Here is a 22,917-nt window from a genome sequence, read left to right as displayed (position 1 = left end):
AGCTAAGACTTTTCTTTTGTCTCTATTTATTGCCTCCCAAAGATAATACAGAAGATGTAGCTGTATTGGAAGAAAGCACTAAAGACAATCTTGAACCTTTAAAAAGTAAGCAGGGTTGGCCCAAAGGAATTAAGCGCGGTCCGTCTAAGTGGCGGCAAAACAAAGAAAGAAAACCTGGCTTTAAGCTTAATTTATACACTCCACCTGAGACTCCTATGGAGCCTGACTATCAACTGCTGGTGGAGGAACAAAAGGAAGTAGCTGAAGATAAGCCTTGCCCAGTTCCTGCAGTTACAGAGGAAGAGATTAAAGAGCCTGTGGAAGTAGTACCACCACCAGATGATGAGGTAAAAGAGGTAGAACCTGAACCTTTGCATCCACCTGGTGAACCCTATGAAAAACAAGAAAATGATGCAGTGAAAGCTGGAGAGAAAGAAAGGAATGTAGAAGACAGTGAAATCAATTCAAAAGATCCAGAAAAAGATAAACCAGAAGAGGTTTTTCTGCAAAAAGAAGAGTCCGTGCATTTGGATGATCATGATGAGGAAGAGGAAGATGATGAAGAACCTTCTCACAATGAAGATCATGATGCAGATGATGAAGATGATAGCCATATGGGTTCAGCAGAAGTGGAGAAAGAGAATTTGCCTGCCGAAGCTTTCAAAGAAATGCTGGAAACACAGCAGTCTTTTTTAGACGTAAATGTTCAGACTGGTAATTCAAATCAGGAGGACCTGATGGACTGTGGCGTTGACCTTGCAGCTGACGAGTGTGAAAGTGACCAGAAAGAAGTAGCTACAGATTCAGATCCAGTGCCGGAATCTGATGATGATCATACTGAAAACAACCAGGACCAAAAAGCTGGTGAAGAATTACATTCCGATTTCAAGGGAGAGAGTAATGAGACTATGGAGATTGATTCTGAGACTGTTCAAGCAGTACAGTCTCTAACTCAAGAAGCAAGTGAACAGGAAGATACCTTTCAGGATTGTGCAGAGACTCAGGAGGCCTGTAGAAGTTTGCAAAACTATGCCCGTACAGACCAAAGCCCCCAGATGACCACGCTGGATGATTGTCAGCAGTCTGACCACAGCAGCCCAGTTTCCTCCGTGCACTCTCATCCCAGCCAGTCAGTTCGTTCTGTTAATAGTCCAAATGTTGCTCCTTTAGAGAACAACTATGCTCAGATCAGCCCAGATCAAAGTGCCATTTCTGTGCCATCTCTACAGAATATGGAGACCAGCCCAATGATGGATGTTCCCTCAGTTTCTGATCATTCACAACAAGTTGTGGATAGTGGCTTTAGTGATTTAGGAAGCATTGAGAGCACAACAGAAAACTATGAAAACCCAAGCAGTTATGACTCTACAATGGGTAGTAGTATCTGTGGAAACAACTCTTCACAAAATAGTTGCTCGTACAGTAGCCTTACATCTAGCAACCTAACACAGAGTAGCTGTGCAGTGACGCAGCAGATGTCCAATATTAATGGAAGCTGTAGTATGATGCAGCAAACAAGCATTAGTTCTCCTCCCACTTGTAACGTGAAGTCTCCGCAAGGCTGTGTTGTTGAAAGGCCCCCAAGTAGCAACCAGCAGTTATCTCAGTGCAGCATGGCTGCTAATTTTACACCACCTATGCAGTTAACTGAAATCCCTGAGGCTGGCAATGCCAACATTGGCTTGTACGAAAGAATGGGTCAGAGCGAATTTGGACCAGGACACTACTCGCAGCCATCGGCCACCTTCAGCCTTGCCAAACTGCAGCAGTTAACTAACACGCTTATGGATCATTCTTTGCCTTACAGCCATTCAGCTGCTGTAACTTCCTATGCAAACAGTGCCTCTTTGTCCACCCCCCTAAGTAATACAGGGCTTGTTCAGCTTTCTCAGTCTCCACATGCTGTTCCTGGAGGACCACAAGCACAGGCTACTATGACTCCTCCCCCCAACCTTACTCCTCCTCCCATGAATTTGCCACCTCCCCTTTTGCAGCGTAACATGACTTCATCGAATATTGGAATATCCCACACCCAAAGACTGCAGACTCAGATGGCCAGCAAAGGTCATGTTTCTGTAAGAACCAAATCTGCACCTCTGCCACCTGCTGCAGCGGCCCATCAGCCCCAGATTTACGGCCGTGCGTCACAAACTGTGGCCATGCAAGGGCCCACACGGACCTTAACAATGCAGCGTGGTATGAACATGAGTGTAAACTTGATGCCAGCCCCAGCTTATAATGTCAATTCAGTGAACATGAATATGAATACCCTTAATGCTATGAATGGTTATAGTATGTCCCAACCGATGATGAATAGTGGATATCACAGTAATCATGGGTATATGAATCAAACTCCCCAGTACCCTATGCAGATGCAGATGGGGATGATGGGAACTCAGCCATATGCACAGCAGCCAATGCAGACAGCACCCCACAGTAACATGATGTACAGTCCTCCGGGGCATCATGGCTACATGAACACAGGCATGTCTAAACAGTCTCTTAATGGCTCCTACATGAGAAGGTAGGCCCTTTGGAGTGACAGACTACCAAACTGGCGTATTGGATTGATCTGCACAAATATCTTTTGGAGAGTACGATTTCAAAACCAGCAATTGGTGTGAACGCAAAAACATTTGTTGGCACCATTTAAAAGCTGTATGCAGCAGAAAGCCTTATACGAGTTTTTCTTTTTTCTTTTTTTCTTCTTTTTGTTTGATTGTTTTGCTTTATCATTTTGGGATTTCTTTTTCTTTTCTTTGAGGGGGGGGACGGGGTGACTTTCCATTTTTCTGTTTATTTCACTCAGCTTGAAGTTCTCTGGAAAGGAAGAACTCTTTCTATGAACTGCAATTACACAGCAGCTGATGGTTCAGAGCCATTTTATGTGCCTGCTCCCATTAAAAATGCGGATAAATAGACTCCAAAACTATCAGACAGTACTGAATCTTGAGGTTTTCTTTCTCCTTTCCCCACGTGTAAATGCCTTTTAGCAATTCTTTTATTGTATCATTTTGTTTCTGAAGGTGACACTTCCGCATGCCGCTAATGTCTTTGTTAGTGACAGTGCATTTTGTAGTACTGTACAAGTGTTGTGCTTAACAGTAAGCCATTTCTTAATTTTTTTGCCTTGATTAGGTTACCCTAGTTTGAGGGTAAAAAAAAAAAAACAAAACACAGAACTATATTTTTGTTAATTATAAAACTTGTAAAAAAATAATAATAATAAAAAAAAAAGCTGCGAAAGCTATTCACATTTTGGTTAGTTCAAAAGGTTTTATTGCTGTATGTTTAGTGTAAAGTTGAGACTCTTTTCCATTTTAGTGACCAGTTTCTTTGGGGCCGGGGTAGGAAAAAAGGCAGCTTTCTGTTTTATAAATACTGTTTTGGGTTTTTGTTGATTGAAACATCTCAGTGTTTATTTGTCGAGTTTTGAAACACTTTCATATATGTCCAAATACTTGGCAGGATTTAAAAAAAAAAAAAAAAAAAAAAAAGGAAAAAAAAATAGTGAATTTGGTGTAAAGTTGCTATTTTATGGAAATGCCTCTAACTTTACATTTTCATTCCATCTGTAGATTTTTCTATCTTTATAAAATATTGGAGTTATTTTTTAAGGGAAAAAAATAGAGCAGTAGCGTGTGAATAGCTCAAACTAAGCTTACAGATCGCATGTAAAAAGGCAAAAGTTATTTGTGTCTGTTTATATTGCTTCCTTTTTTGTAGCCTTTGTACCTGTACAGAGTGACTGTAAGGGCCGAACAGAAGAGGCTTGATACATGTAAAAATAGGACCCAGTGACACTCTTGTATTTATCTGTTATCTTTTTAGTCAGTCACTTAAAACAACAAAAGAAAGCAAACTACAACAACAAAAAAAACGAAAAAAAAAAAACTACAAAGAAACACTCAAGAAACAAACTGCAAAAAACACCCCCCAGCTGTACATTTTAACATAAAATAAATTATGATGAGCCATTTTTAGCCTCTTGTGTCTTGTCATAGTTTGATGTTGCATGGGAATTACTTCCTGAAACAGTGTTTGTTACAGTGCTTTCACATGCTTGATCTAAAGCCCATTAAAGTTGATGGGGTTTGGATTGGGCTGTTAGAGCCTAAGTGTAGGTTACTCATCATAATTGCATACACCTTGTGAAAATAAAGAGTATCTAAGATTATTTTTTTTAATAATCTTATTAAAATATTGAATAAATATGTATTTAATACATTACAAGGTTGTCAATATTTAATGAATGAAAGTTTGTGGTTTTTTTGTCCCTATAGGCAATGCTAATATATATGTAAAAGGGTATATGGCAACACAATGCTTGGGCTGTGCCTAAATAATAGAACTAATCTCTTCCTTTCCGCATTGCTGGATTACAAGAAAATACAAACCTCGTGTAGAACCTCTTCCGAAATACTTCTAAAAGGTGAGCATTGCCACTGAATCTCCATCAACTCCACTGACGCTGCAAGAAGACTGAAAACTCTGCTTCCCTATTTTAGTATGTAAAACAGCTTTACAGGTTTGATTTTTGTGTATTGAAAAATCAGAGAAAATGTGTATTTTGTCAAACCCATAAAGTGTGTGGTGCTTCCAAATCAAGACATCGATTCTACAGATCCAGACACATAAGCTGTTCAGTTTCATATGGTGACACAATAGTCTTAAGAAGTGGGTCTGGATGGGGGATGAAGTATCCAGTGAAATGGTAACTTGGATTAATTTTGGAATTAAGAATACTTGATATGGGAGAGCACAATATAGCTAATACTTTTTTCACATTTGTTTTCTGAAGGCAAAGAGTATTTATCGTACTTAGTGTGTTCATCTTTGTGAATTTACTGTTACATTTTGTTATACTTGGGGAAAGAAAAGGTGAAAACACAGTGTGTGGCCTTTGTGTTTAACTAGGACTACTCATCTTTATTGAATTATTGTATATCAAAGCAGCACTCTGTCTTATGATTCTTCGCTTACGTGTTTTTGTAGTAAATGAAAGACTCTTGGGTTTTTATCTACTGCTGTGGAGTTTTAGGTTCCCAAGCCTTTAGCAAAGAGGCAAACAGACCTTCATGCCCTTTCAGTATGTGGTAACCTGAAACAGAGTATCACGACTCTGGCATATTTCTGAAATTCTGTATTTGCAATACATGGATTAAGACTTGGGTGGAGAATGATGTATTGTGTGTTGCACAACAGGCAAGTTTCCAGTACTACTTTTTGAGAACTGAATTCCTTTCAGTCGGACAAATGACTTTTCTGAATATTTTCCCATAGTGACTGTTCAGTTGTGAACTGCATTACTGCACTGAAATTTCTGCTTAATAAGAACTCTCATCCTCAACAGATCTAGCTGTTCTATGTATTGTCTGCCCATCACGGTACCAATCTCTGTTGTGTTCTCTAGCACCATTCCAGCTGGGAATTAGCTTTCTTCCAGTGTCTTGAAAGAATTCTTCACAAAGTTGTAGTAGATGATTCTTGTGAAATGCAGGATGTTTCCTTGCCCGTGCAATCATAGTCTTCCCATAACCAAAGGACATGGTTTGACACTAAAAACAAAAATGCTTTATTTCCATAGTGGCTTAAAATAAGGAAATAAACGTGCCTCATGCTGCATTGCAGGACTGCCTTCAGACCCAGCAGTTATGTGATGTTTGTGATGCGGTCACTTACTGCTGTAGGTTGTGCTGAGTGAGGTTCGCTGGTGATTTGATGTGGCTGAGCTACAGGAGTTGCATACATTGTAGAAGCTACATGTTCCAGAACTTTGCTTTTTCTGATGTAGTCTAATTGATTCTGGGAGAATCAGAAGCTGAGGGGAAAGAACCTGAGAAGTGAATATGAATTTTGTTTACTTTAGAATTGTTTAGTTGGCAAAGCTATACTAGCAGAATCCTTAAGGTAAGACCAGGTTCTAGGGAAGATGCTTGCCATTGGAGCAGAACCTGCTTCATCTGGAAGCAGGTTGATTGCAGTACTCCAGAAAGCTGGATACTAGCACTGTTAGAAAGACAGGTGTGGTAAGCGCTGTGATGTTCTGGCTACCTGTTCTCATAGCAATGTGCAAAGCACAGCCAGTTTCTTACTTATTTTGTCAGAAGCTGTGTGATGTGAGCAGAAATGGAGGACTTATAAAAGGGCTAATGTCAAGGTTTCACACAATTTCAGTGTTTCGGTTTTACTGGATGCTTATTATGACCATCAAGCAGACTAATGGTTGTTTGATAGAACCAAATAATAGCATACAGGGAGGTATGTTAAAAAAGAATGGGCCTGATAGCACTACCTATAGTGCTTTGGATGGTCCTATCACAATCTGTTCTGTGGAGAGTAAAGGGGAGTAGAGTGCTATGATGGGTTTTCCAGTTACTGAGCCATGTCCAGTGTTGTTTATGTCCTATGTAGTAATGCAGGTTTATGTCCTGTATAGTAATATAGGTTAGCTCTTCTGTAGTGAAATTCTGGGGTATGTATGATCAAAAGTTGTTGCTTCGAGCTTTGTGGGATTAGAAGGAATTAATAAGAATATGGAAAGTGGATGACAGTTTTTGCTTCGTCATGACTTGAATCATTTTTTTCCCCTAATCTACTATGATTAAATGAGCTTAATTAGGTCCTGGCTGAACTTGAACCAGCAGTGTGCTCTTGCAACAATGAAGGCTAAATGGTGACCTGGTTTTCACTGGACAGAGTATTGCCAGTGGGTCATGGGAGCTGATGCATCCACTCTGCTCAGCACTGGGAAGGCCACACCTAAAGTGCTGTGTCCAGTTCTGCAGCCTTCAGTACAAGAAAGACCTGGACGTGCTGGAGAAAGTCCAGCAGAGTGTCACCAAGGTGATGAAGAATCTGGAGCACCTCTGCTGTGAGGCTGAGAGAGTTGGGCCTGTTCAGCTTGGAGAAGAGGAGACTCAGAGGGATCTCATCAGTATCCATCAAGAGAGGGTGCAAACAGGGCAGAACCAGGGTCCTTACAATGGTGCCTATGTCAGAACAAGAGGCAGTGTGCACAGTCTGTAACACAGGTGGGTCCCTCTGAGCATCATGAAGCACTTCTTCGGTGGGTGGCTTAAGCATTGGTGCAGGTTGATCGGATAGGTGATGGATTCTCCCTTGTTGGAAGTTTTCAGAAGCCGCCTGGGCACCCTGCTTTGGGTGTCACTGCTTGAACAGGGGTTGGATCAGATGGACCCATAGGTCTGTGAAATCATGCTTAACACCTTCACACAGAACTTGTAGAAATCATGGAATATGGGGTTCTATTGATCTTTTTTTTCTTTTTTTTTTTTTTCCTTTTTTTTTCCTTCACATGCTGCTTTTCATTTCCATGCTGGAAAGACACCTCCTAATTTATGAGTAGCTTGGAATCCCACCCTTCGGAAATAGCAGATACATTTTTCCATTGCTGTGTCAGTGTTGCTGTTTGCCAATTTCCTAATCTTGCATGCAGGACAAATGACTGGGACCTACTCAGGATTTTCTTGCATTTTGTTTCCAATCAGAAGATGGAGAATGCCCTTCAAAGGATCTATGAGTCTCCCCTTAAAGCAGCAGAGACCCAGGAAATTAAAATTTTCCCTATTTATTTTCTCAATTTTGCAAAAGAACATCCTATCTCCAGGCCCCAGAAAACCTTGTTAATGTGCAGTTCTGCATGCAAATCAGGTACAGATTCTCTTCCAGTTACAGTAGTTTTCAAGCTATCATGCAGGGTAGAAGAGAGAATAACTTGTAACCGATACGCTGAATTAAACAAAATAGGGAGAGTGATAACAGTCTTTTCATGGGTGGAAGAAAGGTAAACGTGGTTCAATTTTGATCCTTCTCTATATTATGTTTTAAGATCTAATATTGTCAAGGTGACAAAATTCCTATCAGTAACGCCTATTCAATAACATTAGGTAGAAAACTAGATCTGACATCTCTATTTGCATATTTGGGCTGCTGTCAATAAATAATGTTATTAGCAATCGCTTTTGAGCACAGTAACATGAGGATGATTGAAGCTGACTTGCAAGTATTTGGTAGTGGTGTCTGGAGGTACAGCAGCAGCTTTCTACTTGTTAGTTCACAGAGGCAGCTTTTTAAAGGCTTCATTTGTATCTTTTGTCTTATTAAGTGTAAATAAAATCTAATGAAAGCTGGTTAAAATAGATGATTTTTTAGAAGGTTTTTAGGGACTTCTGTGGGAACTTTTCTGTGGCAATATAAAGGACACAGTATATTTCTTGTGTATTGTTCTAGTTGTCACAAGTGGAAGAAAACAAGCCACAAAGCATTATTTTCTCAGTGTGGTGGGTTTTTCTGTTTGAGAGGCAGGGTTGTGTGTGGCCTAGTAAATGAAGTTGGATAATGTATGTGTTGGACTTAAATGGTTCGACTGCCTGAATTATAGGAGAAGCAAGTTAGAAATGAAACTGTTCAAATGACGCATGTGTATCTGTGTGAAATGTTACCCGTTGTGTCTGTTCATACATCTCATCTTTTCAAGGATTTTGCTTTGTTTCTAGCTTGCATGTTCTGCTGCAGAGTCCATTGTGAAGACTTGTTTGGAGGCTCTCTGAACGCTGTGCTGCTCTTAGATTATGTGAAGAAATGTCAATGCTGGGAAAGAAAATAAGAGACAAACTTCTGGGAAGTTCTTCAGGACTATAGGACTAAACAGTTTGTCTGTGTTGCAATTATCTCAACATTTTTCCTGCAAAAGCTCTTCAGGAATTGCTAGTTCCTCTCTTTTAAAGGTCACGTACTTGGACTAGGATCAGGATTTTGGGGGTACTCAGATGTTTTCACTTAAGTTACACCTGGTTTTGTGCTGGATAAACTTTATAGAGGGAAGATTTGTTAATGTCGAAAACATTTCTGTTAAAGCTAGGATATCCTAAGATGATCGGTTTTAAATTTGACTTCTTCTTTTCTTTCCCAACCTGACAACATTTGAAATGATTTTGATATTTTTCCTTCTAGATAATAAATGAGCCCTTTGTGCAATTAACTGCAGCTTTTCCTCCCCTCCAAAAGGAGTTTATTTTCCAGTAGCACAACCCTGCCAGGAGCAGTACTAGATTGTGGTGTTGTTCTCATCGTCATTGGATGGCAGGCTGTTTTTGGTGTTCCTCCTCTGCAGTGCCAACGCTATGTCCAGTTCTCTCAGCTGCTTCAAGAAGCCTCTGTTTGGCAGAATGCATCGGTGCCGTGATACTTGCTCAATGGCATCCACCACTGTCATGTTCTTGTAAATCATCAGGTAAGCCAAGACCAATGTGGCTGACCGGCTGCGACCCATAGCACAGTGCACAAGGACTTTGTCTGTGGAAACAGAGAAATATGATGCAGAGAAGACAGTGGCAGATTACTTTTTCTTACAGTGAAGTTTTCTGTAGTGCTCCTGCTCCATTTGGAGGTTTAACTACGCTTACTAGTATTTTTTGTAAGATCTATCTTTTTACAGGTTGGGAAACTGAGTCTTTCCATGGTAAGTATTTATGTACAACATGAACACAGAACACAGTCTTTGTAGGAAATCACCTGTTTAATCCTAAACCAGTTATCTTTGATTTTTATTTGTAAACAATTGTTGCAGAGAAGCTCTAGGGGCCTTGTTTGAAGTAAGAAATCAAGCCCAGCTTCACCTTGTGTTTATCACAGAGGTGTGGGAGGGTTTGTTGTGCTTTCAAACCATCATTTCATGAGGGTAAATGGGATACAGGGAGGTGCATTTCTCATTACTATGAGCTAGAGATAAAAGCTGACAAAAATATTCTTTTGGTCTTACACCATTTTCCTTCAAGATCTGAATCTCATTACTTTGGCCCAAGTATTTGATGTGTAAAACATTGCTGGCAGGGTTTAGTGATATTTTGAGAGTGGAAGGTGTTAATAGACTACCACATGGATAGAAAGAAACCACTTCTTAAACTGCAGAAAAGCTTGTTTAGCAATCTTCTCTGGCTAGTCTCCTCTCAATGGAATTAAAGTCATGTTTTTGTCAAGTCTTTGCCTCACTGTGTAACTCCCTGTTTTGTAGAATTGTGTCCTAGCAGCAGTGGCCTGTCCTGTGTACCATAAATGCAGTCTCTGCTAATAGACTTTTATCTGTGGAGAGATGTTTAAGTTTTATGTCTTTGCTTGGTTTAAGTTCATATTTCTAGTGGCAAAAGTCTGTGTTTTCAGGTGCTGGCAGGGATACAGCCTTCCTCATTTGCCTTGTCCAGGGCGGTGGAGAAAGTAGTAGAAAGTGGGTTCAGGTCTGATTAACAGGCTTGGAAACACTTCAAAACATTTCCAGAAATGAAGCAAAGCCCTTTAGGGGGTCGCACAAAGGGCTGAACTGCTGAAGGAAGTAGATTTGGAACGGTGTCTCTAACACTCTGTTGAGCTAAATTGCCACAGGGAAGAGAAAAAGGAAAAAAGAAAAAAAAACAAAAAACTTGTCAGGGCCAATAATAGTTTCTCTGTCAGTTATGCCTGGTGAGAAGTGTTGGGTGCAAAGCCATGACTCCTGCCGATTAACTCCTTTGCTTCCAGGCACGAGACAATGTGTTGGCACAAGTAGCACTGCTGTGTAATGGATGCAATAAGAACTGCCAACAGTAGAGGATTAATGGTTACAGTCTGCATCCTAATCCCAGCAGATAGTCTTAGAGGCATCTTGGCAAAATTCCAGTCTCTGATAGCTGTAAGTGCCTCTTCCTCTCTTGGAAAATGATAATCCCTTCTATTATTACTCCAAATATTTGAAACGGATGAAAACCATCACTTGCTCAGCCCCTCGCACTCCTCTTTAGAGCTTCCTACCTTGTAAATGGTTGTTGAGATAGGACAAGGAATGCTTTGCTTTCATGTGTGTGGGAAATGGGATCTTGGAGAAAACGTGCACGTTCATATTATATTAACTAAGGCAAAAATGACCATACATTTTTCTGAAATGCCTTCTAGTTGTAGGAAAATTAAGATCATGGCTTCCTGTGTATGTTCAGAACTGACTGCCTGTCACAGCAAAATGCTGGAACTCTTCTGCAGAGCTGTATGCATTCTGTGCTATTTTGTAGTCTCTTTAGTTTTGATGTTAAAAAGAATGTGCAAGTCCTCTTTACCGAAGAGGGGATCCTCTCTTGCAGTCTGTCTAATTCTGGCCAGTTATATTTAGTTGCACCTTGAGGGTTATAGAATCCCATGGAACTAGAGTTCTGCTGAGTGGAGTCAGGTAGCTGGATTGTCCTGGTCACTTTGCTTGGAGCTCGGGCTTGTGCTTGTTCAAAAACTTGTCTAATGGAGTTTGCACTTTCCAGAGCCAGGTGGAGTAGTAAATGTTGAGATCTCTGTGGTCAAATGCTTTGGATCTTTCTATCTATGTCTAATTCTTCTCACATTGCCTTTTTTAAATCTCCATCTCCATGATTGCAAACAGAAGCTGTTTTCATAGAATCCAGAATCACAGAATGATTTGAGTTGGAAGGAATGTTTAAGATCATCTTGTTCCAACCCCCAGCTTTAGGAAGGGACACCTCCCTTTAGACCAATTTTCTTAAAGCCCCATCCAGCCTGGCCTTGAATGCTTCCAGGGAGGGGCATCCACAGCCTCTCTAGGCAACCTGTTCCAGTATCTCACCACTCCCACTGTAAATAATTTTTTCCCAATATCTGGTCTAAATCTACTGTTTCCCCTTGTCCTATCACTACATGCTTTTATAAGAAGTCCTTCCCCAGCTTCCCTGTAGGCCCCTTCAGTTACTGGAAGGCTGCTATAAGGCGCCCCCAGTGCCTTCTCCAGGCTGAGGAGCCCCAACATTCTCAGCCATCCTCATAAGGCAGGTTCTCTAGCCTTCTGATCATCTTCATGGCCCTCCTATGGGCCCACTCCAGCAGCTTGATGACCCCAGAACCAGATGCAGTACTCCAGGTGGGGTTTCACCAGAGTGGAGGGGCAGAGTTATTTTCCTCACCCATTTTCATCTTCAATCCATCTGCCCATGCTTAAAGTCTGCTAATACTGCTCTGATGAAGGAGCCCTTCACCATCACAGAGATTTTGAAGTTAGCTGGAATTATTACATTAGAACTATTTTGGCAGCATGAAAGTTACCACATTTTCTATCCTGTTGGAGTAAATCTCCCTTTCTGCTGTATTTCTTGATCTCTGATGCAAAGTAATGAATGACTTAAATAGATATAATTGTTACTGATCAGAAGTGTTTAGCACCAAGTGCTGAACTCAAGTCCTACTTCATTACCTCTAGAGAAAAGCATTTGGTTTCTTATTTTACAATTCTGTTCATTAATTTGGATGCCACTCATCAGTCAGAAAGTTGCTCTTAAATAGTCATTTCTTTAGGCACTTGATATACATAACATCTTTCTAGACTAGATGGGCATTCACAGAGAAGATGAACAGTGTCTAGCAATCTGTTACTATAGTTTAAAGACCACATGGATTTGATGGTCAGCACACAGCTGCAGAAACAATCTACTTCAGAGCAGGCTTTTTTGTTCTGTAGAAGTTCATCCAGTCCCTCTTTAATTTGATCCTTTGCTTCCATGCTGGACTGGTGTCTGGTACAGACTTAGAACTTCTTGGACTTCGTGGTTTTGAAGCAAGGTTCACACTTTTACCTGCCCCAGTACATACTGAGTTTCAAGTATTTTGTAGGTTTTGCAGCCTTGCTTCGTGCTTGTTTCTTTCCCTCAGTGCACCAGGCAGTGATGTTACAGGAATAGGAGGTCTGCAGGGGTGAAGAAGTCTGCATTTCTTATTTCAGCTACTCCAGTCTGATAGTGACCTCTGGCCTCCAGCCATGGCTAGACACAGGTGTGGTACAGTTACCCTCTCCTTCCCGAAGGCACTGCTTCAGACAGACTGTTTGAAATGCCAGGTGCCTTTCTTCACAAGTCAGTCAGCTCCTGAAGCATTTTCTCCAGCTATTTGGACTTTGATTTTGAAACCACTGCTTTCAAGACTTTCTCTTTAACAAGAGAAGAGACTGTTGCTGTAGACTGTACTTGCTGAAAGGCTAAAGTTGTAAAGACTTGGCTGGTTGCTAGAGGCGAGCCAGGTAGCAGTTTGCTGCACCTGAGCTTAACAGCCAGGAACAGAAGCTGACAGGAGACTGGAAACATGACATGTGACCCTCTGGTATTAAGGTCTTTGTAGGTCAGATGGAAATCTGAAGTTTCTCTGCTGGTTTTTTGTAAAATAGCCTGTTGAGAATTTTATTTTATTAAATTTTGGGCACTGAGGAAGAGTAGAAATAGAAAGTAAAGGGGTGGAAGCGACCTTGAAAGCCACTGAGTTCTAGGCTTTGTAGCCCTTCATCACTATAAAGCTTTCTGATAGAACTCTGCTGGAGGTCAGCGAGTAATGGATTCTGGTAATCAAGCTGAGAAATTATGAAGGCTTTAATGAAATGTTTTGACACCTCCACTGTCAAGAGTTTTTTCCATCCCCAGCTGCTTTGTAGATGGCAAGTCTGCTGCAGCTTGGGGTGGATGTGGTGGCCAGGAAGGAAGGTGGGTTTTGTATTTGCAGAAAGTGAAGCAGTGGAATGGCAGTCTGGAGCATCTGTAGAACATCCCCTTTCTTAATGGGGACTGATTTAAGGAAAAAGACAGCTAATTCAAGGGACCAATTCAATATCTGATAGTGTCTGAGCCGTTTATGAAGGAAAAAGTCATCAAAAAAACTCAAAATATTTCTCTCTTAGACAGAAAACCTTAATGCAGCCTGTGTGGACTTCTGTCAAACGGATTTGGGTTGGGATTCTTGAGCTGCTTCTAGCGCTATGCTGAGAAAGATCCCAAGTTCAGTTACTATCACTATCTTGTCTTAAACAACTAGTTCCATTGCTGACTTGGTATTCCTGGTTATCCTGTATTGGACCTGTTTCATTCTCACACAGTTGTATGCTGTGAGCTCTGCATCTAATCAGATGAGGTAAACAGCGTGCTGTTTTTAACCATTTTCAGCACCCTCCTTACTTCTTTCATCCTGAAGCGCATTATCAATGAATTTAGAAGCGGAATAAAAGAACTGGCTGAGGTTGAAAGTGGGGAGATCATCTGCCTCTACTCCATGGTACTCCACAGTCATGTCTTGGTAATATTCTGGTCCCGTGTCCACGTTCCGCTGCCCATGAGCTGCATTGAGGATGTGAGTGAAGCCTGCCTTCTCAAGGCTGTAGCGATCTAATGCTGTTTTCCTGTTAAAACAAAAGCAGTCTTCTAAATGACAAGAAAAACAACAAAAATTTATGACCTGGTATACAGTATGTATTAGTGAAACTGATAATGTTTGAAAATCCTTCATTTGTCATTGTAAAGATTGTAAAATGTCATCACTTCTGGGGAGTGATCCTTCCATAGCCCATACTTATCTTTGCCTGAAACTCAGAATAACTTAAAAATGAGTATGTTTTCCTGGCACCCTTATAATGCATGCAATACTGGCTTCTGTCCATCTTATACAAGAAGAAATGCAAGATACAGAATAAAACAGGAGTGAATTAGTTAAGGTTGTAAAAGCAAATCAGTGGCAGATTTGGAATAGGAACTTGGAATAGGACCCCATGAATGCTGCTTTCCCTTTCTCTCCCATCATTTGATTTTGCAGAACTAATGAAAGAGTCAGTAATAAGTGAGTAGTGAGATCATCTGGGAATCAAAGAAGTTCCTCTTTTCTAAGAGAAGTTACCAAGTTTTGCTTTGTTTTGTTTTTCCCCCTCAATTTATACACAAGCACAAACAGCAGAAAGAAACACCCTACCTGTGGTCACAACACCCTGTCATGTTCATTTACTGCCCTGTTGTGTTAAACCAGATATCTGAAGCAAGAAGAACTAGATATGAAATTGGACATCGGTGTTCAGTGGAAGCTGAAAGTCATATATTTGGCCTTAATATCATGCTTTATTTTTGTCATCTCTTCCCTTGGATAAGGGAGGTGAGAGAGGAGAGGAAATGCAATGTTTTTGTTTGCTCAGTACCCACTGTATGTGCTTGTGCAGCCTGGAATTTCTCTAAAATTGCATTGTTTATAGTTAGGCATGTAAAAATTAATTCATGTGCAGAAAATTCTACTAGAGAAAGTTTCTAATTTTGGAAGGTTTTCTTTGGTAAAGGCTGTCAAGCTTTATTAGTGTATAGAAAGATTGCTAGACTTAAAGCATATATTTCATTTATTTTTATTTTTATTTATTTTTTAATATATTTTCACTTAACTACTGCTACCATAAATGAATTAATGCATCGTGGAAAAGTGCTTTTTCCAACTAAAAGTACTTCTCCCTTTGAATGTTTCCTGAGCATTTCAGTGTGTAACTTCTGTCATACTAGGTGTCATTGTGTGCTACCTGTTATGCTTCATAACTCTGGAGGTCACAGTTCAGAATGGCTTTAAGTTGGCTCCACCTGATACTGGGATAGAGAAGATGCTTTCCATACACCAGATTTAGCTGAAAGCATGAATCCAACAGTGAAAGACCAGGGTTCCCAAGTGAGAACTGTGCACCTCTAGAACAGTTGCAGGTGAGGTCATAAGCAGTGAACATAAAGCAGGACTGCATTGTAGTTAAGGCCAATGAAAAAGCAGGTGGGGTTTTTGATAGGCTGTAGATACTACCAAAATTGGCTTCTGCAAGCACTTCTCAGACTAATGTTCATCATTTGAATTAAATGATGAAGTTGTACTGATCAAGGGCAATACCATAGAGTAGGTTGCACAGCAATTGTATTTAAGTTTGCCACCACTACATTGATCTGGAATCCAATTTTCCTGTTGCCTTGTTTAGGTTCTTTGGAGATTGCCTTTTGTTATAGTGAGTGCAACTAATGCATTTGTTCCTAACAGGCTTGTTCTGTGGCTCAGAATCTTATTTTAAAGCATTCAGCTTCCCTCATTGTTTTAAAAGGTGTTCACAAAGATACTGTCCTCTGCTCACTGCCTAGGCAGTCAGCTATGGTACAGTGAAAATAAGAGCTGTGGGGCAGGGGTGACGTACTGCAGCTGACACTACCATCATACAGGCTGTTAAACTTGAGGTCTTGCTGTGTGTGCAGCGTGTTGGCTGCCACTTAACAGAGAGCTAGAAAGTGCCTGTCAAGTTCTTGTGTGGAGAGAACCACACACTTGTAAACACAGACATGGTTGTGCCTCTTTATGTGTTTGATTGTGCTGCCTTTAGCCCTTCAGTGAGCTCTGACCTTGTGTGTAGGACGGTTTTGCTTTCCAACCTCAGCTGCATCTGTTGTGTAGTACCATTGTGGAAGTAGCCTTAACTGCCTGTTTATTCTGATCACAGCCATTGTTGCTGTTGTTTCTTTTTGCCTGATAGTCTTGTTTACGTCCAAGGTAGATGGGAGGGAATGCTTTTGATCTCACTTGCAGTTTTCATGATGCCTGAGGCATCATTGTTTTAGATGAACAGAAAGAATAGCTCAAGCATCGATATCTACAGGTGTTCAGTTAGCTGAGGTGACTAATAGCATGGGAGCACTCAGAGACTGTTGTATGAATCATAATACCTTTTTGGAGGATTTAGAGTTCAGTTTTTAATTCACTTCCAGCTGAAAATGGTGCAGGCATTTCCCTTGCAATTGGCTCAATACCAGACTCTAACAGTCAAGCTTAAGACTGTTCTTTTCCCCACTTTAGGTGCTGCTATTTCCTAATAAAATGTGATTAATATTTCCATTTTAGTGATGGTAGTTGAATTTAAAGTAGCTACTCTAAAGAAGTTTGCTACAATTGTCAGTGTGGGTGAAGCCATAAGCATTTGGATATTCTTTCAATTGTTTTCATTCTGTCCATTGTCACCATCTGTGCTGCTGGCACTTGATTTCCTCTTAAACAGTGTAGTTGCAGTCTCCAGTGTTTGCCCTGAATGTGTTTCCACGCAGAGGAGGTGAAGTGTAGCATGGAGAGATAACGGTTAAAGTTTCAGTATAATTCAGTTTAGTAAGAGATGAACTGGGCAGATTGGTCCCATATAAAGACTCATTAGCTCTTTTAATTCAGAGCACATAAACATATGCTAAAAGTTAAACACACACATAAGTCTCCCTCTGGATAGCAAAGCAGGGTGAGCAAAAGCACAGTGCTTTGCTGAATCAGACCCTGCATTTACTACTGTAGGACAGATGGACTCATAAAGATGTTTTGTAAAGTTCTGAGGCAAGGGGGAGTGCTTCAATATGGGAATGCCACCTAAATAAAGAAAATGAGAGAGAAAGTAACTTTCACATAGGGATATATTCATAATATTGGACTATCACCAAGAGGGAGCGACTGGCCCAAACAAAAATGTCATCCACTTGGAGATGGCTCCTGAAGGAGTATTTGTATCTTTTAGGCTGTGCAAGGGCAGGTAAAGGGCTGCCCAAAACTCAGCTGTGCCCGTTGTCAGTTTTAAAGCAAAGATCTTCACAAGGTTTTCTTGTGAGCAAGCACCGCAGTAAATTTAGCATTTTGGAAGCAACAGCGTAAGTAGCTATAATGTAAAAGAAAAGCCTTCCTTTTAATTTATCATTGCCAGTGAACCAAATCCCTTTCTTCTCTTTTCAAAATACTGCCATTAACAAGCTGGAGCCTGGCTGCTTCTGTCAGGAAGATGCTCAAACCGTCGGGGTTGGAAGAGAGGGAAAAACAACTCTCAGGCACTGCAGCCTGTGCCTTCATGTGAAGAATTAAGTATTTATCAGCAGCTAACAAAGGGAAGAAAAGGTGGCTCAGGACACAAACACAGCTGCATCTAAAAGAAGGGAAGGAGTTCTGTGAGACTCCTCATGAGCAAAATGGGTAGAGCAGCTCACTCTGTAGGTAAGTCAGCTCTTCATAGCTGGTGCTGGCTGACTACAACTGATGTGTATGTTTATGAGCTCTGCAAGTAGAGCCAAGTCTCTTAATCTTCATGTAAAGGTTGAGCAATGCAAACATGTTTCAGTATAGGCTGTGAAAATCCCATGGATTGACGTGACCCAGATTGACAAAACAGAAGGAAATCTGAGACAACACATTACTAGAAGAGGAATTGTCCTTCTCAAACTTTCTCATTTTTTTTTACAAGCTTGATGCAGGATGATAACGTACCAGATGGTCAGTGTCAGAAAGAAGCTTCCTGAATATAGGCAACACTGACGCTTTCTTTTTCTTCTTTTTTAAAGAAAATCTGGCAGTTCTCCCTGCTGAGGAGAGATGTTGAGAATTTCTAATAATACTGACCCAATTTCCCTTGGTAACTCTAGCACTGAGGGAATCTAGCGATAGTGGAGTGTTGTAGCCCTGTTTCCTTCTGAGGTGTTGCTCCGTTTCTGTGGATACCTCCTGTTCAGTGTGAATTAGAAGAATTTTGTTACCACTGAAAGGACTGAACAAGATCTTCATAACTTGTAATAGAAAAAGATTTAGCAGCCCATTTTCCTCTATTTCCAAATGGTGGAATTTATTTATTTATTATTTTATTTTTATTGCATATGTGTGTTTTTGCAAGTGATACAACGCAGATAAAGGAAATTCCTCTCAGCTTTCTATATAGCAAAGGCATCAAGCCAGTTCTTAGTCCCGACTTCAGTCACTTCTGTGCCACATCAAGTGCTAGAAATCATCTGCAGCCTGGGATATTGCCTTGAGAAGACCAGAAGGGTAGATGACAAGTGTTACTTGTCTTGGAAATGGTGCTTTAAGAGTTTTTTTTTTGTCCAGTGTTACAGATCTGATTTTCTGGATTTTAAACTGCTGTTAAAATTGGCAGATTCTCATTCTAACAGAGTTGAAACTGTCCTTGTGAGTATTGTTATAAAATGTACACTCTCCCTATTTTTGTATGATTAGTATCTTATAAGTCCTAGGAGTTCATAATTCTAACCAGTGGGAGGTAACTATTTGTTACTCTGAGTGAGCCCCATCTGTTTTCTTCTAGATTTGCATAAATTGTCTTTGTACTTCGTCTCTTGGAGATCTTTTCCTTTTTTTCTACTGAGGAAAGAGGGGAGAGCACAATGGAAGCCAGTATTTCGATTCTATTTACATGTTTCAGTTTCCACAGGCTTCAGTCTGTAGGTGTGAGCTACCTGTGTGTCTTATTGAACTTCACCTGAGGTACTTCTCAAAATCAAAAGCCCTGAGCCTCTACAGAATGAAGCACAGCCCTTCACTCCCTTAAAGTGTGAGCCCAGTTCAGCTATTTGACTAAAATTTTTCATATTAAACCTATGAAGAACTGGTCTCCAGAATGCTTCCTGGGAGTAGTTTGGGTGCACGGTAAGACTTGAAATTGTGATCAGGCCTTAAATCCTAATGAGAGCTAGAGGGTGGCTAAGAGGAAATCACAATCGTAGGAGGTCTTTGGCAAACACATCTTTGAAATTAAGAAATGTGGAATCACAAACATCATCTTGGGCAACAAGGCAGTTGCAGAAAAGCCACAAGGGAGGAACTACAAGCTGCATTTGTGGGAGAGACTTTCCATGAGATTGTGGTGAACCAAGCAGGCTTGAGATTAGTCAATAAAACTGCCCATGCCAGTAACCTGGTGACCACTGAGAGAAGGAAGTGAGACAGAGCCATTTTTCTGTCTCTGGACGTGAGGAAGACACAGGCAAGCACTAATCCTGGTAGCAGATGAATCAAAAGCTTGGCAAAGCTTTATTCCTATCACTGGGCTGTCTCCTGCAAGTTCCAGTGCGTGGTCTTTAAAAGTCCTTGGAACTTGCTGGAGGAAAATTTCAATTGGAGCTGAACACAGCATGTTATATTTTGAGGCTTTGATTATTCTGGGCCTGACAGGCTCGTGGAGATTTCATTGCCTCTGGGCAACATCTGCAGTGAAGCCTTGTAACAAAGGCACTGAGTGGCCTCACAGGGCTCCTTGATAGCCTGTGTTGCATTAGATGGAAGATGTGGTTATGTAGTCAGGGTAATTAATTAGCATTTCCATAAGCAGTCACAAGTCCTGTTAACCTTGTAAATGCAGGAGGCAGGAATGAAGCGCAGATGTAGAGGCTCTGAGGATAAACTGTGTGTGTGTGTTCACTTGATTTTGTTGATGAGCTCCACTAAATTCTTTTAAGATCAACCTTAATTTAGCATGGCTAAGGATGCAAATACACCCAACATCTGTTCACGTCTCCATGGCAGCTCTTTGGCGACCGATGTTACAGTGAGATCTTAAAATAATATGAAACCCCTACCATTCTGAAGGGGAAGCTGTTGGTCAGAAGTAAGATGTGGAGCTGGCTGAGGAAAGATATTAAAGGTGTCTGGATGCTGCCTGCTTCAAATCAAATGGGTGTTCTGGTCATGAGAGCTGCATCTTGCCTGCAGACCAGCTCTCATCTCAGATTCTCTGATACTGGATATCACATTTGCCCTCAGCGTTTTCATCAGCCCTGGCTGATGATACTTATCCTCTTGCTGGGAGCCCCATTTCCTGTGAAGCTTTGCTTCTATTTGTCCTCACCACCTGTTCCCCAATGCTTTTTTTTCATCTCTGTTGGCAATAGAAGCTTGTTTTCTCTGGTTAGTTTGCATTAAGTGAAGGTGTGCGTTTTATTCAGTGACACCTCTTAGAGCTGATTCCATTGCAAGGTGTAACATGCCCCTGTTACAGGAACAGTTGCAGGAAAGACAGTCGGTGGGCAGTGTCTGGGCTTAGAGACTGTGTGGAGACCCATTGTCTCCTCTTTGCTCAGAGGGCAGAGTTGCAGCCTCGTCACAGAGGTACAAGGCAAATTCTTCTCTTCACTGAGAATAATGCTGGTGTCTGAATGAAGAAGTAGGGAATTAATGCCAGAAGAAGATGTTTTTTTCTCTGAATCTTGAGCTGGAAATATCTAATGAGTGGCAGGGTAGGATAAGAAGAAGACAACTCAACCCCATTTTTCCTTTTCTTGAACAAGCTTACGCTTTTTTTTCCCCCTCTAAGTGACAGCCTCTGCTTGGTTCAAGCCCAGATCTCATGTGTCTTTCTATTGCCTCTGGCGCCACAGAAGTAATTCGTCGATGATATTAGGAGCCTCGTAACTTCCAAGATTGTATATCTTTCGTTTTATAAGCTGGCAACAGATGAATTTTAGGACCTTTAAAAAAATTATTGAGAGCTTTGGAGTCGGTGGGACTGCTGCTTGTGCCTTACAGTGATGATGTAAAGTAGATGTCATGTTTGGGAAGGGTGTTGAGGAAAATGGGAAGTGTACCAATAGTGCCTAAGGGGTAAGAAAAGCTCACTTGCTCTGCTCAGGATTTGGTTTGGGGGTTTTTTGACGGCCTGCCTGCTGCTGCAGTTGGCTCTGTGTCAGAATAGCCTGTTTCATCTTAGTCCTGTGTTCTGCATCTTGCAGAACAAGGAACCCAAGTCCATCTTGCAGGCTTGGGTGTTTTGGGTTTTTTGTTGTTGTTTTTTTTTTTCCCCCAAAATCATATTTGGTGTGATCAGTGAGACACAACTCTGCAGCTTTGCCCTTCTGCAGGGTACCATCTGTTTTAATCTCTGGAGCAATTTGGAGATGCAGAGCACTCTGTGTACGCAAGCACAGGCTTGGAAGCACAGAAACACCACAGCAGGTTCAGCTGTCTCTTCAGACACTTCTCAAAATTACATTTTAGTCTCAGACTGACTGAAGCTGTGGTACAACAGGTCTAGACAGTGCCCTTCAGTCAGAGTAACTGTGAAGAGACTTTCACTTGGAGATAAATGACAAGTTACTGAGCGATTCTGAAATGATTTATGGCTGACTTTAACTTGAGCAGCCCACACCAGTGCCAGGGCAGCTCTGTGGCCCCATTTTAGCAGTGGGCTTCTCTGCACCTGACCAGCGCTTCCTTGAAGCAGCAGCATCCTGAGCTGTGTGCCGGTGTAGGACTGTGGCAGCAGGGTGTTCTGCCAACTCTGGCAGCTGTCAGTAGCACATCACTGATAAAGACTAGCTAAAGGGTAGGAGGAGAAATGAAACTGCTTGGCTGTTTATGGGCTGCACTTAGCGCAGCTTACTCATGACCTATATAGAGATGTACTTCGTGAGCTTACTTGTCGTCTGAGCAGAGGTAGTGTGAACACTTACTCATCTCCTATGTAGAGGTTGGGCCAGACTTCGTTGACGTGAGTGTACTTTGGGCATCCTTTCCAGAAGAGCCGCTCCAGTTCAAAGGCACCTGGGGTACAGTAATCCCCATCAGGATCCACTTTGATTGCTGTGTATGCATTTTTCTTCCTGGTGTTCAAACCTGCTGATGACATCTCCATGGAGGTTGGTTGTGCAGGCAGCTGGAACACAACGCAAACAGAACACTAAGATGAGGAGGCACAAAGCCTGTGAGTTCTACTGAGCTACGGTGCTCGGAGCAGCACTGGCCAGATGCAGTGGGGCACATTGTGAGCAGGTGTCAGGCTGTAGCTGAGCACACCAGTTCTACTTTTTCAAGATCTTAATGCAGCCCTACACAGTGAACCTTGTAGGCTATTTCTGTGAGCAAGGCTTTGCCTTTCAGCAGCACTTCTGCAGCCTCTGACTCACAAATGAGTCCTTAACAAGGGTGAGCTCACTCCCATTTTTTTTCCTTTTTTAACCTGGATCCATACAGGTGCAGCGCTGCTGCAGGAGGCAGGGAAGGCTGATGGCATTGGGTGCCATAAGATCAAGAGGTTCTCCCGTAATTTTTTGTTTCTAAGCTTTTGACAACTTGAACAAAAATTTGCAGAGTAGCGACACCCACATATTTTGTGTGTTGGCCACTGGGGCTGTTCATGTCTGTTTGCAGACAAAAATCTGGCTATTTGTAGAGCTTTCCTGCAAGCAAGAGGACCATTTTTCATTGACATCCCATGTTCCCAGAGGGTTTTGTTCCTTGGCTTGGACTCTTCTGTGCCTGTCATGTTCTGTTTCTCAGCAGAACTTGATAAAGCCAAATAATTCCTGTTTTTCA

General features: G+C 41.4%; 2 protein-coding genes across 5 annotated transcripts in view; one reads left to right on the top strand and one right to left on the bottom strand.

The window, feature by feature from the left end:
- Window positions 1-3,835, top strand: part of KAT6B (lysine acetyltransferase 6B) — an 89,087-nt gene extending 85,252 nt beyond the window's left edge. For all 4 annotated transcript variants that reach the window (XM_072339880.1, XM_072339879.1, XM_072339878.1 and 1 more), the window contains exon 17: window positions 43-3,835. In XM_072339880.1, coding sequence (XP_072195981.1) covers window positions 43-2,528 — 2,486 coding nt within the window. In that variant the 3' untranslated portion in view covers window positions 2,529-3,835. The remainder of the gene's footprint in view (window positions 1-42) is intronic.
- Window positions 3,836-9,070: 5,235 nt separating this feature from the next.
- Window positions 9,071-22,237, bottom strand: DUSP29 (dual specificity phosphatase 29). Its single transcript, XM_072340458.1, has 3 exons — window positions 22,056-22,237; window positions 13,983-14,203; window positions 9,071-9,318 (listed from the first exon to the last, which is right to left on the bottom strand). The coding sequence occupies exons 1-3, from the start codon at window positions 22,235-22,237 to the stop codon at window positions 9,071-9,073; spliced, it is 651 nt and encodes a 216-aa protein (XP_072196559.1).
- Window positions 22,238-22,917: the final 680 nt, after the last annotated feature.

The sequence above is a fragment of the Excalfactoria chinensis genome, chromosome 6 (genome assembly GCF_039878825.1).
Source record: "Excalfactoria chinensis isolate bCotChi1 chromosome 6, bCotChi1.hap2, whole genome shotgun sequence".
Classification (NCBI taxonomy): domain Eukaryota; kingdom Metazoa; phylum Chordata; class Aves; order Galliformes; family Phasianidae; genus Excalfactoria; species Excalfactoria chinensis.
The sequence above is the reverse complement of the archived record's forward strand: the minus strand, read 5'-3'. Positions and strand labels throughout refer to the sequence as shown.

Coding starts and splice junctions, on each gene's coding strand:
- DUSP29 (XM_072340458.1), bottom strand. CDS start 22,237: ATGGAGATGTCATCAGCAGGTTTGAACACCAGGAAGAAAAATGCATAC. Junction 14,204..22,055: donor AACCTCTACATAGGAGATGA/GTAAGTGTTCAC, acceptor TTGTTTTAACAG/GAAAACAGCATTAGATCGCT. Junction 9,319..13,982: donor TGCGCTTCAGGATGAAAGAA/GTAAGGAGGGTG, acceptor CTGTTTCCACAG/ACAAAGTCCTTGTGCACTGT.